This window comes from Eptatretus burgeri, chromosome 2 (genome assembly GCF_056783735.1).
Source record: "Eptatretus burgeri isolate ZD-2024b chromosome 2, Ebu_testis_v1, whole genome shotgun sequence".
Lineage (NCBI taxonomy): Eukaryota > Metazoa > Chordata > Myxini > Myxiniformes > Myxinidae > Eptatretus > Eptatretus burgeri.
Genome location: NC_140962.1, coordinates 143,226,826 through 143,242,311, shown reverse-complemented (window position 1 = coordinate 143,242,311; position 15,486 = coordinate 143,226,826). Strand labels below are relative to the sequence as shown.

The window sequence follows — 15,486 nt, the reverse complement described above, 5'->3', positions numbered from 1 at the left end:
CCCCCCCCCCACCCCTTATCTCTCACCTGTGAGTGAAGGGAATCGAAAATCAGCTCTCACCTCATCAACTAAACCCAGGTGGCTATGATTATATAAATAATTGACACCTCCCACACTCCTCCAGCCGAAGAAGTTGCATAAAGCAACTCAAGAAGGCCTACGCAAGGTAAGCGCTTTGCTGTTTCAAACCCTTCCTTGATTCCTCCACAGCTATAAAGACGTTCACACATTGTACACACGTGAGAATCCCAATGCTACACACCCTCTCAGCTGCCGGACCAGTTTCATCGCTTATTGGCGAATCATCAGTGACAGCACAGACAGATAAGCATACCAATGAGGTTCCCAAGCATGTCCCACATGCCAACGTCAAAAGCAGTCACTATATAAATAATAAAGAAAGACCCACCCACATCTCTCACCTGTGAATGGAGGGAATAGCCAATCAGCGATCACCGAATCAATTAAACCCAGGTGGCTCAGATTATACAAATAATTGACACCTCCCAAAGTCCTCTCGCTGAAGAAGCTGCATAAAGCAACCCAAAAAGGCCTACACAAGGTAAGTGCTTTGCTGTTTCAAACCCTTCCCAGAGTAGGTCCGCAGCTTTGCTGTTTTGTCAATTGTGCCCGATGAAGCCGGCTGTGAAGCCGGCGAAACATTGCCTAAGACCGGGGCTGCTCTCGATTTTTTTTTGCTCAAATTGGCGGAGTCGATCTCGTTTTTTACTTTTGGTTGGAAGCCCTTCTTCTTCTTTAAAAAAAAAAATAGATATGTATATAAATATTTTGACATGTGTGATGAGATGAATAATTTGTATATGTTTTTTCAAAATCCAATACCTTTTATCCTCCTCTGTGACCCTCACTTTGTCCCTCCCTTCTCCTTCCCCAGTCTGGAGGCCCAGTCACATGTTACATTCACAGAGTCTGCACCGCCCGCGTTGCTCGAGTTCCCAGCGGTGGAGCGGCCTGCAAACTCATGCTTCCAAGTCAATGACAATCTTCTGAAGGAGATCAGGAGTAAGCAACAAAAGTCGACAATATCGGTTGGAAATGGAGTGGAAAAATGGAGTGCAGCATCCAAGGATGGTCGAAAGGGAATTGGAAAAGCAAGCCAATTGGCATTGTTGTGGGACGGGAATTAATATGTAGGAGGACTTCTTCGTTTGTATGCAGCACAAAGCTGCAGGGTAGCATCATTTGTTGAGTGTATGGCTGTCATTGCCCTCTGCTGGTTCGTACAGGAATTTGGAATTTGGTCAGGGTGCCGGCGATGGCTCGATTACTCTTCGCGAAGGACACCGTGGGATCTTTAACGTCCACCAACAAATGCTGGCATTCGGGAAGCTCGTTTAACGTCTCTCGGAGGGACAGCTCACACATTGATGAATCAACGAAACACTGGGTGACCGTTTGTAGCTGGGTTGGGATTCAAACCCAGGCTAGGCAGCTTAGAGGCGAGTGTGCACACCTGTCATCCTGTCAGCCATGCAGGGGTACTGAGATATATGGTTAAGATACCAAATGACTGGTATGTGTTGGGTCAAACCTTCATTGACATGGCTGAATACTGCTGCCCATAAGTCATATTGTAAAAGAATAAGCATTGAGCGCCTTCTCCTTGACTACATTTGGCAAGAACACATTTTCCTGTCTGTTGCGGTTTTGCCAATCTTGATATTTTTGACAGGACACATTCTTCACGATCTTTGTCAATTTCTTGTGCTTGAATTGTCTACCGCCACCGAATTTTTTTTTCTGTAAATGCATTCATATTTTATTCTCCTTCTCGAATGTCGTTTTCAAATGATGAGTGGGAAACACCAAACTCACGTCTCAAAACTTTCCAAATGTCTATTTTGCTTTCCTCATGTCTGTCTCCCCAATGTATAATGTCACTCGCCACACCAAGGCAGTTTCTAATGTTGTTTATATTGCCCACGTACCACTTTTCTTTAGATATCAGCTCCCCCTCACGCACAGCGATTCTTCTTGTTTTGATCTCCATGTCACATCATCCAACTTCCGATATCATACAGCCAAAATATTTCAACTGGCTAATTTGCTCCAAAGGTTTCCTCTTTCAATTTGATGGCAATCCTTTGTCGTTCATAACTCTTAAAACTTAATAATCTTCATTCCCCACTCCTCAATTACCCTGTCCAGGCCCTCTGCTAACATCTATAGCCCATCCTCTGAACTACTCACCACACTTGGTGGTGTATGGTTAGAGAATCTGCTCCATGTCTGTGAGGTCAGCTGTTCGAGACCCCAGCCGAGTCGTTCCAAAGACTTTGAAAATGGTATGTGCTGCTTCCTTGCTTGACGTTCAGCATTTAAAAGGTTAAGAGCACGGATAATCTTCCCCAGGTTAGCATGGACGGGGAGGAGGAAAATCCTCCTGACGAAATACCCCACTGTGTGCGCTGACAACGGTGGTGCCATTGTTGTGACGTCGCTGCTACCCAGAGTGCCCCAGAAAGTGACTGCACTTCCCCCAAGCTTAGTGGCTGTGTTTGTCTCATCTAACGGTCACATGTTGTTACCTCTGCCATCTGCGATGGACTGAGGTCATGTTTTCACCCCTGTCTGTTTGTTTGTTTGTTTGTTTGTTTGCATGATATCTCAAAATATTGTCGATGGATTTGGATGAAACTTGGTGGGCAGGATCGGTGTGTGACGAGGACTAATCGATTCACTTTTGGCGAACATCCGGATCTGGATACGGATCCGAGCGGAGGTATGCGCTCTACTGAGTGCCCTTCTAGTTAACCTCCGCCATCTTCGAAGATGGATGGAGGTTACTGTTCTCACCACTGTTTGTTTGTTTGTTTGTGAACAGTATTACGGAAAAACTCCTCGACGGATTTCGACGAAACTTGGTGGGGGGGGTTAGGTATGGTCCAAGGATCATGCCATTAAATTTTGGACTTGGTCCCCCCCCCCAAAAAAAATTGTTAGAGAAAATTTTTTTTTTTTTTTGCATTTCTACATGTTTTAAGTGATTTCCAACCCCCCCCCAAATTTTTTTTACGCCCCCCCCCAAATTTTTTTCCCATTTCTACATGTTTTAAGTGATTTCCAACCCCCTCCCAAAAAAGTTACCCCCCCCCAAAAAAAAGAGAAATTTTTTTTTGCTTTTCTACATGTTTTAAGTGATTTCCAACCCCCCAAAATTGTTACCCCCCCCAAAAAATTGTTAGAGAAAAATTTTTTTTTTTTTGCATTTTTACGTTTTGTGATTTCCAACCCTCCCCCAAAAAAAGAAAAAAAAAAATTTTTTTTTTGCATTTCTACATGTTTTTAGTGATTTCCAACCCCCCCCCAAAAAAAATTGTTAGAGAAAAAAAATTATTGCAACTTTTTTATTCAACAAAATTTCGATTTTTTTTTTTTTTTGCATTTTTACATGTTTTAAGTGATTTCCAACCCCCCCCCCCAAAAAAAAATGTTGGAGAAAAGAACTATAACTCTATCAGCACTGTTGACATCATATTTAATGAATAAGATATCAGGTTCACTTGAGTGACCCAGCAGTATTGGCGGCGGAGGTTTTGCACTCTCCCAAGTGCTCCCCCTCTAGTTTCTCATGTATTTGTCTGTACGTCCATGTGTGTGTGGCAGCTCCAGTGCAAGCCTTCGATCCTGTTTAAAAAAACACAAGAAGGAAATCTGCACCATCTCAGCGTTGTTATTGTGACGTCACATAACCGAACGATGCATGATATTCCCGTGTGTAAATGTCGATGACCATGTTTTTTTTTAAAATAAAAGAAATACTTCATGTAACCGCGTTTTCTCTTTTTCCTGAATTTCCACAGAAGAGTTTGTGAAGCATTTGAAGATTTCTGACGTGGGATGCAGCAGCCTGAAAAGTCTTTGTAAGTGAAAGGGAATGGGTTAATGGAGGCTGATAAGGAAGTTGGAATAATGAGGATAAATCGAATGATGCATTTCTGGTTCTCTCTTTTTAGCCTTCACTGTTCTGTCCTCATCTTTACACTCACCCTGGTTTTTGCATCTCCATTTATCGGTTCTCTCATTCCTTCCATTCGTCGGTCGTGCTGTATTGCATTTGCCATCGCCAGGTGGTACTGTATCGCTCTTACCCCTCATCAATGGTGCCACCATGTTTGTTTCCTCCCTTCTCCTCCACGTTAGTCATTGTGATTCTATCCTTGTTGGAGGGGTGGGGAACTGCTGAAGCATTAATTATATCTGAGCAAGGCATACCTTGGGTGGTTTGTTGTTATACTTTATTTTTTGGTGTCCATTCCCTGCTTCTTCTCTAGGTTCTTTCTCTATCACTACCAATGACTCCTTATCTGTTGGTCTGTCTCACCGATTCCCGTACGATTGTTTCAACTTATTAGCTCTGGAAATAAGCCTGGTGTTGGCTTCGTGGTTTGCGTGGCTGGCTTGGGATCTTAGGGTCCTGAGTTTGAGCCCCGTTGGCCACTGAATTAACACCAGGTGGGGTTGACTCAGCCTGTCATCCTTCCGAGGTCAGCAGAATGAGTACCGGTGTACGGCTATAGGGGGCATAGTCGTATGCATATCAGGGCTGTGGTTTTACATCAATTTTTCACTGGGAGCACGGGCTGTGCCACTGATCCAGTTCCCCTTTTCAGGAGCAGGAATTTGGCCAGGGTGCAGGTGATACTTCACCTACTCTTCAAAAAGAACACCGTGGAATCTTTAACGTCCACCGAATGATGGCAGATGGGAAGCCCAGTTTAATGTCCATCCAAGGGACCGCACACACACACTGGTGCCTCTCTCTACTTGCGAAACACCAGGATAACAGTTTATATCTGGGTTGGGATGCAAAGCCAGGTGAAAAAGCTCATAGGTGTGTGCGCACACCTTTAAATACACTTAGGTTATCCTACCAGCCAGGTCTATTGCAAACCTGCTCCTCTGAGATGGCATTTAAGATCTGAGCACATATAGTGAAGGTTATGCTTTCCTGGCCTCTTGAAAGGCATATTCTTCATCACCTGTAGCAGAGGTGAGGTGACGGTGAGTATGTGTCGATAAAATACTTGATATCTTTGAAAACTGAAGAAAATGTTAAATGCTAAAACAATGGTAATAATCATTGGAGACGTGGTGTTTTTGTTTTTCATCTAACAATTCCTGTGGCACCACCTAAATGTGTCTGCAGATGGATGCATCCCGAGTCTAGATGCAAAATCCGCACATCCACGGATCGTGATCTCTGAGGACCTTAGGACGGCGACCCGCACCGACAACGCAGAGCCGTACCCAGAACACCCTGATAGATTTGTTTCTTGGCATCAGGTTTCCGCTGAGAGTTTCTCCTCTGGCCGTCACTACTGGGAGGTCGATGTGAGTTTGAGGCATTATTACTGGGTCGGTGTCGCATTCAACTCAATGGCCCGAAAAGGAAAATGTGGCAAGTTGGGAAGGAATCCCGAGTCATGGTGTGTAGAAAAATTAAATAAAAGATACTTTGTATGGCACGACGACGAGGGGACCACCTTCTCCGTACCGGGGAATCCTGAACGGATTGGGTTCTTGTTGGATTGTGAGGGGGGAGAGTTGACGTGTTTCGGGGACTCGCGGCTCCTGTACGTGTTCAGGGGGAACTTCACGGACCCCGTTAAACCTGTTATGGGGTTTGGTTTTGGCCGTGGTTCCATGCGTTTTTGCGAATGTTGTGATTTTGTTTAATTTCTTGCTAATCGTGATGAACTTATTTCGTGATGGCTAGAAAGCACAGGTTATTTTTTGATTCTTCAAGAAAACACAGCTGCTTCCAGAGGATTGTTTAGGAAGTAGATAGGGCGGTTCCAGACGCTTCTTTCGGAGAGAGAGTTCGTCGGTGTGAAATTTTTCAGGGTTGAAAGACATACATATTCAGTGGTGAAACTCTTCCGTATGTGCATGGAAATCCATATTTTTGGTCAGGATCCAGACCGAGGTTTCCGTATTTTCGGCATCGTATAAACCTGCCGTGATTATAGGGAATTGAGGTGCTATTCCAAGATGTGGATTCATTTCACACCCATTTCATCCAGACGGGGTGCAATGCTCATGCATCATGACGACAGTTGTATGAATTACTCCCATGGTAGTTTTTTTTTTATCAAGGTATTTTTGTAGAAGCTAGTCGGGTACAAAATCACTGGGCGTAGTGGCGTGCACCTGTAATCCGGCTACTCGGAAGCTTGGGTTGGAGGATCGCTTGAGGACGGGAGCTCTGCGCTGGGCCATGCTATGAGAGGGTGTAGGGCAGCCCGGAATCATGGCGAAACCCAATTCTTATTGTAAGAGGCGACCAGGGTTGCGTCAGGAAGGGCATCCGGCGTAAAACCTATGCCAAATCAGTATGCGGATCATAACGGATGATCTGCTGTGGCGACCCCTAACGGGAGCAGCCGAAAGACGAACAACAACAACAACAACTAGTCGGGAACAAAATCTCGCAAGCGTGGTTCCATGAACAGATGTCCGCCAGGCAGGAGAACGTCTTTCTACGTCGGTAAATACGGAACTAGCTTCCGCTGTTGGATTGTCCCCATCACTGTTCACTCCTTTGTGAACTCTACGGAAAATACCGAAGTGCCCTCTTTACATTGCACGAAGTGGATGCGATTCTGCTGGACACAAATACAAAACCTGATGAAGTTTGTGACCACTTCCACAGGGAACCAATAAATCTTAACGAGGAACTTTGATGGAGGAGGAGGCCATTTGGCCCGCCATGCCGGCGCTGCACCACCACCTCATTAAATTAATGTCAGGCTCTCGGCTCGGTTTCATTGGGAGGAGCGGTGCAGATGAGAAAAGTGTGGTAGACACAGGAACTCGAGGGTTATACTTATGCAAATTAAATCAATATTTTAAAACTCATTTGTTTGTTATGACTTGCAACTCTCCCTTGCACACATAGCATCGTGTGTGCTTAGGCTTAAGTCACATTTGCTCTACGGCGAGGATACGGCGGCCGTACGCCCTCTGAATTGACAGAAACGTGCGGCGGCTGCAGAGTTTCTGCGGCAGCCTCAGGGTGGCCCTACGTCATTTGGCTATCTTTTACAGGCTGTAGGGGTCGCCGTGGAATTATAACGCGGAGTTATAACTTTTTTTCATTTCTACGTTCGCCTTAGCAATTCGACAAGCCGAAACAAAAGAACTGGTAAAAATAATAATAATAATAAATAATAAAGAACCCACTTGTTACCGTCCGTCTGGCCGCACGTTCGCCTTAGGGTCCCCCCTGCGGTCGCCTTGCGTCTGCCTTGAAAATTCTATGGCCGCCGCAGGAACGCCCTAAGGTCACCGTGCGACATCAAATCAAAGACCGTATGGCACCCCCATATTTTCGGTCTCCACAATTTATAAATACCCGTGCTGCTACCCGAAAAATAAAAACATATGTGACTGCTACATTGTGTGACCGTGGAAATACTGCGGCCACCCTATAATTGCTAGTGGCCGTAGATTTTGTAGACCCTACGGCCGCCGTGGCAAATGTGACTTAGGCCTTACTGACCACTGCGGGAGGTGGTGGTTATAATTGTTAATTCCGCCAGTCTCTTTTTTTTAAGAGAACATCACCAATTTTAACCTCCCCTGTGGATTTTCCATGAAAGCCGCGCCAAAATGGTTACTCACCTGTTAAATCTGAAATGGCCGGTCACCACACAAATAACAGTTTATTATAAGAAGGCACAGGATGACGATAACTGAGAATACCGGGACAAAAGATTGAGACGCACATGAAAACAGACAGAGAAATAAATAAATAAAATACACTTACAATCCGATATAACAAAAACCCATTTAATACAGGAAATATATCATCAAAATGGCCGCGAGCACACAGCAGCAAGGGGTGCCAGGCGAGGTCTTTTCGGCAGAAATTGTGGTGTTAATGATTCCAGTATCCGTCAAGTAAAGAAATGCGCAAAAAACACAATGGGGGTAGTAAATGCTCTGCTGATTTACACTGGAACGAGGGTGATTCTGGTAAACCGCACCATTGCATGATGCGTGATACCACCCACCTCCCTCATAAAACACCTGTGTTAAATACAAGTCCTGCAAAGGTATGTGGAACTCTATTCTTTCCTTTTATGATAACAAAATGCTGTACCCACAAACTGAAAATAATCTTCCCAGCAATGGATGTTCAGGTGAAATAAAAAAAATTCTTCCCCAATTGTAATTTGGACAGAATCACCTCCAAAATGCATATTTTGACATTAATTTTTCAAAATGTTCTTGGGGGAACATTACCATTGTTAGTCGTTTTGCTCATTACTTTCCTTTTCCAAAAGTTCTGCAGTTTCACCGTTGCATATTCCAAGTGCTTAACCATCGAAAAAGAGGATTTTCCAGAAAGTCAGAGAGATTATTAATGAAGATCAGGAAAAGGACTGGGTCCCAGAGCACTGCATTGTGGCATTCCAGCCTTGATAGGAAGAGGAGTTTTTTTGATCTACAGTCAAGATTCATGGAAGAGCAAGAACGCAACAGAACAAAAGGAAAAGCTTACACAGCCGTATTTTGCAGGTTTGACCCGTTTTCTTTCTTTAAACCTGCGGACCCATTTTATTATCGTTAAAACCCACATTGGATGGAAAGTATGAACAATTTCAAAAATGCAATGTTTCGCTTCCCTTCCACTCGCATGGATTCACACACAGTGCCAGATCTGTCGCGATCTTTATCTGATATGCAAGGTACCACTCTAGTCTGACTCTATTGGCTGGGTGATGTCATGAGCTTCACCCAGCCCACCAATTTCTTCAGTCCTCATCTGTACGCATTATCATTTCCTCTCATCTACTATTTGTCATCGCCCCAAATCAATGGGTAGGCCTATTTGCTTTCCAATTCCCTCTTCGACTTCTTTCTGTGATAGTTATCTGTATTTTCGAGTATTTTGAATAGTCGGATTTGATTTGGATCGTTTTCATTCGTATACAGGGTGTCCACAAATTACCGTTCCAAATTCAAACCGTAATTTAAAAAAATGAATGAAATGAGATGGAATGATGCGGTTTGATGCTTGTGAATGAACGAACATTTCTCAAAGTTTTATTGTCAAGATTTATCAATATCATCATATTGAATTCATCACCATTTATCATCACTTGGTCTCTATAAACTAGGAAACACTGCTCTTTATTGTGGGGATGCTATTTGCAGTAAATGTGACATCATGCGTCACAGGCGACAACTGGAAACTAGAAAAGGAAATAAAACTTTGAGAAATGTTTTGTTGAGAAATGTTATGCATTGATGTAAGTTTGTTGGCTAACTTGGAACCTTGTCATTACTCATTAATCAACATATTGGATTGCGTTTTTATGACATTTAGTTAAAATGTTACGTGCTGCAGAATAAATGGACTTGTACCCTGTAATCAATCGCATTGTTTAGTGTCTGTTGAGCGACATAACAGAAATGTTCTGTTTTTTGAGAAATGGTATGTATGTGTGTATGTTGTCTTACTTGGAACCTCCTTATCATTACTGATTAGTGAACATATCGAATAGCGTTTTTACCACGTTTGGTTAACCCTTTGCATGCTGCATTGTTTACGGCCGCATGGTTCCCTGTTGCTTAATTAAATTTTTTTCCATAGCGCTGTGAATTTAAAGTGGTATTTGCAAAAAAAAAAAAAAAACTCAACTTGGGTGTCAAGTAAGATGGATAACCAAAATTAAAACAATACAAGCTCGAATGAGCTAAGATCCTCGTCCTCTTAATGATGACATCGTAAAAACGAATATGACATCATTGTGATGTATAAGGTTTGCGGTAAATTATATCTGTGCTAATGCCCGGCTTGATTCCCGCAAACAAAATTCAAACAGCTTGCCGAGTTTTGGAGATAATGTTAGCGGCGATATGTCAACTTTTTTTCTAGGAAGAATTTCCAAAATCGGAGATGGTTACTGCCTGCGCGTGGGCTTTCTGCATATACATGGCAAGTTTCACGAAGATCCGATGAAAACTCTGGGTTGTGAAACAAAAAATGTCAAAAAATAGGAATGACGTCATAAAAATTGATATGACGTCATAGTGATGTATCATATGTGCGGTAATTCATCTCTGCTAATGCCCTGTTCGATTCCCGCAAACAGAATTCAAAAAGCTTGCCCAGTTTCGGAGATAATTTTTAGGCGACTTCCATTAGCGGAGATATTTTGACATCATAACTTTTTTTTCTAGGAGGAATTTTCAAAATCGTAGATCGTTGCTGTCTGCGCAGGGTATTTTTACATATATATGCCAAGTTTCAGGAAGTTTTGATGAAAACTGTAGGCTGTGAAACAAAAAAGTTCACAAGAACAAAAACAACATGAGTAAGACTTAGAGATCCTCCACGAGGATCTAAAAAATTGTTTTTTTAAATCTCGTTGCAAATCTGCAACCACAGCACACAAAGGGTTTAAAAAAAAAAACGCTTTTGATTCCTACCAACCCTTTTTTTGTCGCCTTCAACTTGCCATGGAACTAGTAGAAATAGAGAGGGGGGACACCAACAGTGGGGTTCAGGGACAAAATCGAGGGAGATGGACGAATAAAGTATGTGGGGAAGAATGAGGAGTAGGGAGGACTCACAGGTTGGACACTAGAGTAGAGGAAGTCAGAAACCCAAGAGTGGAATTTCTCCCTCGGATGCCAACAGCAGACAGTTTGGAGAGGAAGGCAGGATACCAGACTGTATCAAAAGCTCGAGATTTGTCCAGAGAGACGGCGCTGATCTCATGTCGAACATTGAAGGCCTCCATCCATTGATGTGTGTAGGGGCAGCATGTCCAGGGTAGAGAGTTCGTCTCAATCCAAATTGGTGATCTGAGATGAGGCTGTTGGAGAAAAGGCAGGATTTCATATCAACTGCGATGATGGATTCCATGACCTTGCTGATGATTGGAAGTAAGCTGATAGGTCTGCAGTTCAGGGGATGGTTTTTGCACATTTTATCTAATGTAGTGATGGTGGCTGACTTTCAAGCAGATGGAAGATGACTTCATGTAAATGATTAGGTGAGGAGGGCAGAAAGAGAATGTGCAAGAGCAAGTTAGGTTGATGTGAGTTGATGCCATACAGTCCAGTTGCAGAATCAGAGTTGAGGGTTGCAAGGAACCACCACTTTCTCAGGTACAAAAGTCCAGGAGCAGTTGGGTGCGACACAATATTTGGAAGCAAACACTGAATTGAGGTGTTCGGCCTTCTCAGAGTCGGTTGTGCTGCTATTTGAAGTGAAGTGAGGGAAGGGATGGAGGGGGAGCATACAAAAAATAAAAAAATGATGATGATCTGGATCAATAAAATCATTTGGTCATGCATGACAGTTAGTATCCCAAACTTAAGGTTCATCTGTGAAAAATTTAAAAGAAGCTAATTTCAACTGATTTGGGTAGGTATGGGTATGGACAATTACCAAAAAAAAGTAAGGAGGGATAGGGGTTGGGGAAACTTTTTTATTAGAGGTCAAAGGTCATTGAGCTCTGCCTAAATCATATAAAATTGTATTTCAGCAACAAAATATGGTATATAGATGATCTTGGTGTCAAAATGCACAGGATTACGAAAGAAGATGACATAGAATAATTACTGACCCATGGAACCAATTCCTAACCTCCGAAAATGAGGTCAAAGGTCAAAAATAGACGTCTTATCACTAAAATATCATATCAAATATATTGGTAACAGTAACAGAATTATACCAAGATACAAACTAAATATGAAATGGATTCTTCACCACCAAAATACGAGGTTAATGGTCAAAATAAGCAGGGGCGGGGGGTAAAGTTCATTAGTGTCAAATAGTTTCTGTATGTAAAGTATATGTGAATTTATAATCACTAATTTGTTGAATACTACTCACAACTTAGAACTTACAGTATCTATCGGCAACAACAAATTAATAATACTCAGTCTGTTTCCTCTTCATCGCTACCAATTTCTTCTTCTGCATCTATGCTACCTGTTCCATTGTCGCAATGCCCACAGCACACTCCACATGCAGAAACACACGACATGCGAGCTTTCATGCAGCTGCATCTCATTGTTTGACATTGCCTCTCCCCTTCCTTGCAGTTGCAACAAATTACTTTCAGAAGGTTGTCTGGCACGATACCAACAGATAGCATTTTTGGTCTGAGTTTTCTGTTGGAATCTAACTCCCATCCTCTTCCTTTGGGATCAGGAATAGAGGTGTCAAGATGCTTCCATACCACAACTTGAAGATGGACACGAAGGGAATGTTGAGCTGTTGCATCTTCCGTTGGTGGTAGGCGGTCAGGATCGATTTTGCCCTTGGCTGCTTGCTTCTTGAACTTCATGTAGCGAGACTTTTCTACAGGAGTATCCCCACAGCCATATGTGATCTGCATGGCTTTTAATCCAGCTGTTCGAATTATGGAGTCGGTTGAAGTGGGACTTGTGAATGCAGTAATGACACTGGCAGGAAATCTGCATTTGTAGAGAGCACATTTGGTATGTCCATGAATGCATGAAACAGTGTCGTTTCCAGACCAGCCATACTTGAAGAGGAACTCTTCTTTGTCTCCGATGTTTATGCTAGAGATGTCGTAAAGACCACCAAAATCTGCTTGTAAATACGAATTAGTACAGTGGATAGGCATATGATAGCAGAGCAATATCAAAATATCAGTGTCCTGGGCGACAACAACAACTGGGGATTTAACACTTGCGAGCAAGTCCATTGCAGACCTAACAATCAGCGTGTCACCATCATCTTTTGCTTGGCGTACAGTGATATTGTGGCTTGCCATCTCTACAGATATCATCATGATTAAGGCTCCTTTGTTAAGGAAGGCCAGGAAAATCTCTCTGTCACATGATATAGTCAATTCCAGTGTGACCCTCATGTCCGGAGAAACCTTCTTCCCAGCCATCCGCCGCATATGTTCATGGTCTTTCGTTGATGATTCCTCCCCGTAGCCATCAAGCACTACAGTAGCATCATTGAATGTGTTGTCAACATATCTGACATATGTATCAACTATAGTCTTGATGGTTGCACCGCTGGACCACTTTACCTGATGAAGTAGCCACCCTCCATCAACAACATGCATCTTGCTGTTTATGTCCACGTCAAGTTTTGTAGCTGTTTCCTTGAGCATCTTGCCAAATTCATGCTTTTTGGGTTTTCTCATCATGCGATCCATTGTGAAGAGAGATGTTGGGACCGGGGTCAGCTCAAATTTGAACATGTGTTCGATCCCTTCATCTCTCTCTGCCATGAAAATCAGTCTATTGAAAAGAAGGGTCTTTTTGATGTAGATCTTCTTGTCGCCTACCTTTACTTTCTTCTGAAGTTCAGCCAGATTTTTGCATTTCTTTGCTGTCTTCATGCTCTTAACCGGTGACTCATTATCAAGATCCTTTTGCATGAAAAGGGTTCGGCATCTAGGATGGACTGTCATAGGAGTGTTGCTACTCCATTTTTGTTCCAATCGCTCCAATAATGAAGAGTTGTTGATAAGTCTACACTGCTCCATTAGATTCTCATATCCCTTTCTGTACAACCTCTGTAGCTTTCCTGCTTATGAAAAGTCCTCACCACATATTTCACATATATCCATCCTGGTAATTTTGTTATTTTACAGTATTGTTCCAAAGGCCTCAGGGAACTTTTGGGACATCTCACTGCACTGGGGTAGTCTAGGTACATGTAGGCCAGCAAGGTTTTCTCAGTAATCACTCCTGAAACAAAGACAAAACAAAGACTTCATTCATGCAATTTATAGTGTTTTAGTCTTGGGTCAATGACATTTGATCCCAAGAAAGGTAATTTCCCCCTCCCCCTCTGATCTTGGAATAAATAATAACCCCCATATCCACCAGGTAAGTTGAAATTAACCTCTTCGATTTGTTTTTTGCTCATTTTAATATAATATGGTAATTTTCCTGAAATAAATATGACATTTTAGTGATAAAACAGCTTTTTTGACCTTTGACCTCATTTTCAGAGGTCAGGATTTGGTCCGAAGGGACAATAATTATCTTATGTCATCTTCTTTTGTAATTCTGTGCATTTTGACACCAAGATCATCTATATACTAATATATTGTTGCGAATTTGTGCCCGCCGGCGTGCGATCGACCGCGTGTAGCCAAAAGCGGCCGCCTCGCCCACCGGAACGGACAATTCAGTCGTGACCCTCCGGGAACTACCGCCTGGAGCCAGTCACGGGTGGGGGTTTAACCTCACCACGATCGTGCCAATTGCCCACCCGCGCAGGATAGGGTTGCTCGCCAAATTCAACCTACCTAAGTACCTGCGCGAATGGTCGACTGGGCGATCGTACCTCGCCGCAGGTCGACTTCGGACATGAACCGCTTAAGCGGTTCGTTCCGTACTGCAGAGATAACTGAGCGGAGTTGTCGTCAACCTCGAGGGTTAGGATTATTTACCGGGCGTTTTAAACCCACTATCAATCCCTTACGTGATGCAAGATGGAGATTCAATACAAGGAAAAGACGAAGCGAAACGGCAAAACAGTTCACACAATGCACTTTAATACGGACACACGGAAGCACGTATATACAGCCATACAGTCAAAAAAAATGCAAAAATTTTTTTTTGCAAAATGCAAAATGCAAAAAAAACAAAATGCTAGGAAAGAGTTAACACCGAATGAGGCAATGTACAGGCACAGACACTCAGGCAGTTCGACTTGTTGGACACGGCGCCACAGCATGCATTCAACCCGAAAGAAAAGAAAGCCACCCTCACAGGCAAGGAGGCAGACAGGTCCATAGACCAAATGTACGTGGATCCTGGAGGATCGGCCAGGTCCACGAGATCGGGAAGGTCTTACCCGCGTCCTTGTGACGCGATGGCGGGCAAGCCGCAATGTTTGCGCAACTGCGCCCCAACTCCGTGCCCCTGGCGTGGTCGGCGAGCCCTCTCTGGCATCCTCCGCGCGAGCGGTTTTATTGGCACGACGTTTGGGGTGGGGGAGGAACGGAGCCCCCCCGGCACTATCTCAGCGCAGATGGGGGGGGGGGAATTGCTGATGCTCAGGGAGAGGGGAATGGCTGGCTGGTTTGGACCCCGCGACGAGACAAGCGACCCCCACACCGCAACCTAGTTGATGACCTCCATCTCCACTTGACTCGACTTGAACTCGACCAGCCGCCTGACACTGAACCGCGCGAACTCCACTCGACCCGCACTGAACTGAACTCAACTGCAACTCAACCGCTGAGTCGCCTTATGCTCGCGTCTTTATAGGCCTCAGGAGGAGCCTAAATGCAAATATTCGGATCAAAACGCGATTGGAGGCGGGGCTACACCACCCTCTGGTCAGCCATTGGTCAGGAAAAAGGGGGCTTGAAGCCTTTTTGATCCGAATTCCTCCCTCGGAAAGGCCGCCATTCGCGCTTGCGGCTCGATGCGTTTGGCACCAATCGCCGAACGGGCCCAAGACAGCCCGACGTTCAGTGTTCACAGGTGGTGCAGTTG

At 43.8% G+C, this 15,486-nt stretch overlaps 3 protein-coding genes across 12 annotated transcripts in view; 1 reads left to right on the top strand and 2 right to left on the bottom strand.

The window, feature by feature from the left end:
• The window catches only part of LOC147033389 (uncharacterized), a 125,611-nt gene that overhangs the window by 33,184 nt on the left and 76,941 nt on the right, over positions 1-15,486 (bottom strand). The window lies entirely within an intron of this gene.
• LOC147033390 (E3 ubiquitin/ISG15 ligase TRIM25-like) overlaps positions 1-15,486 on the top strand; it is a 98,549-nt gene that overhangs the window by 66,983 nt on the left and 16,080 nt on the right. For 5 of the 8 annotated variants that reach the window (XR_015051084.1, XR_015051090.1, XR_015051085.1 and 2 more), the window contains exons 6-8: positions 896-1,023; positions 3,825-3,884; positions 5,171-5,355. Coding sequence is in view for 4 of the 8 variants with exons in the window: in XM_085854150.1 (XP_085710276.1) it covers positions 896-1,023; positions 3,825-3,884; positions 5,171-5,355 (373 nt within the window). In the remaining 4 variants the exon portion in view is untranslated. Of the gene's footprint in view, positions 1-895; positions 1,024-3,824; positions 3,885-5,170; positions 7,842-15,486 lie in introns of those variants that run through there. The other 3 variants (XM_085854123.1, XM_085854132.1, XM_085854140.1) reach the window with 1 other exon arrangement.
• On the bottom strand, positions 11,268-13,886 carry LOC147033391 (uncharacterized). Its single transcript, XM_085854317.1, has one exon. The coding sequence runs from the start codon at positions 13,515-13,517 to the stop codon at positions 11,925-11,927; it is 1,593 nt and encodes a 530-aa protein (XP_085710443.1). The 5' UTR covers positions 13,518-13,886; the 3' UTR covers positions 11,268-11,924.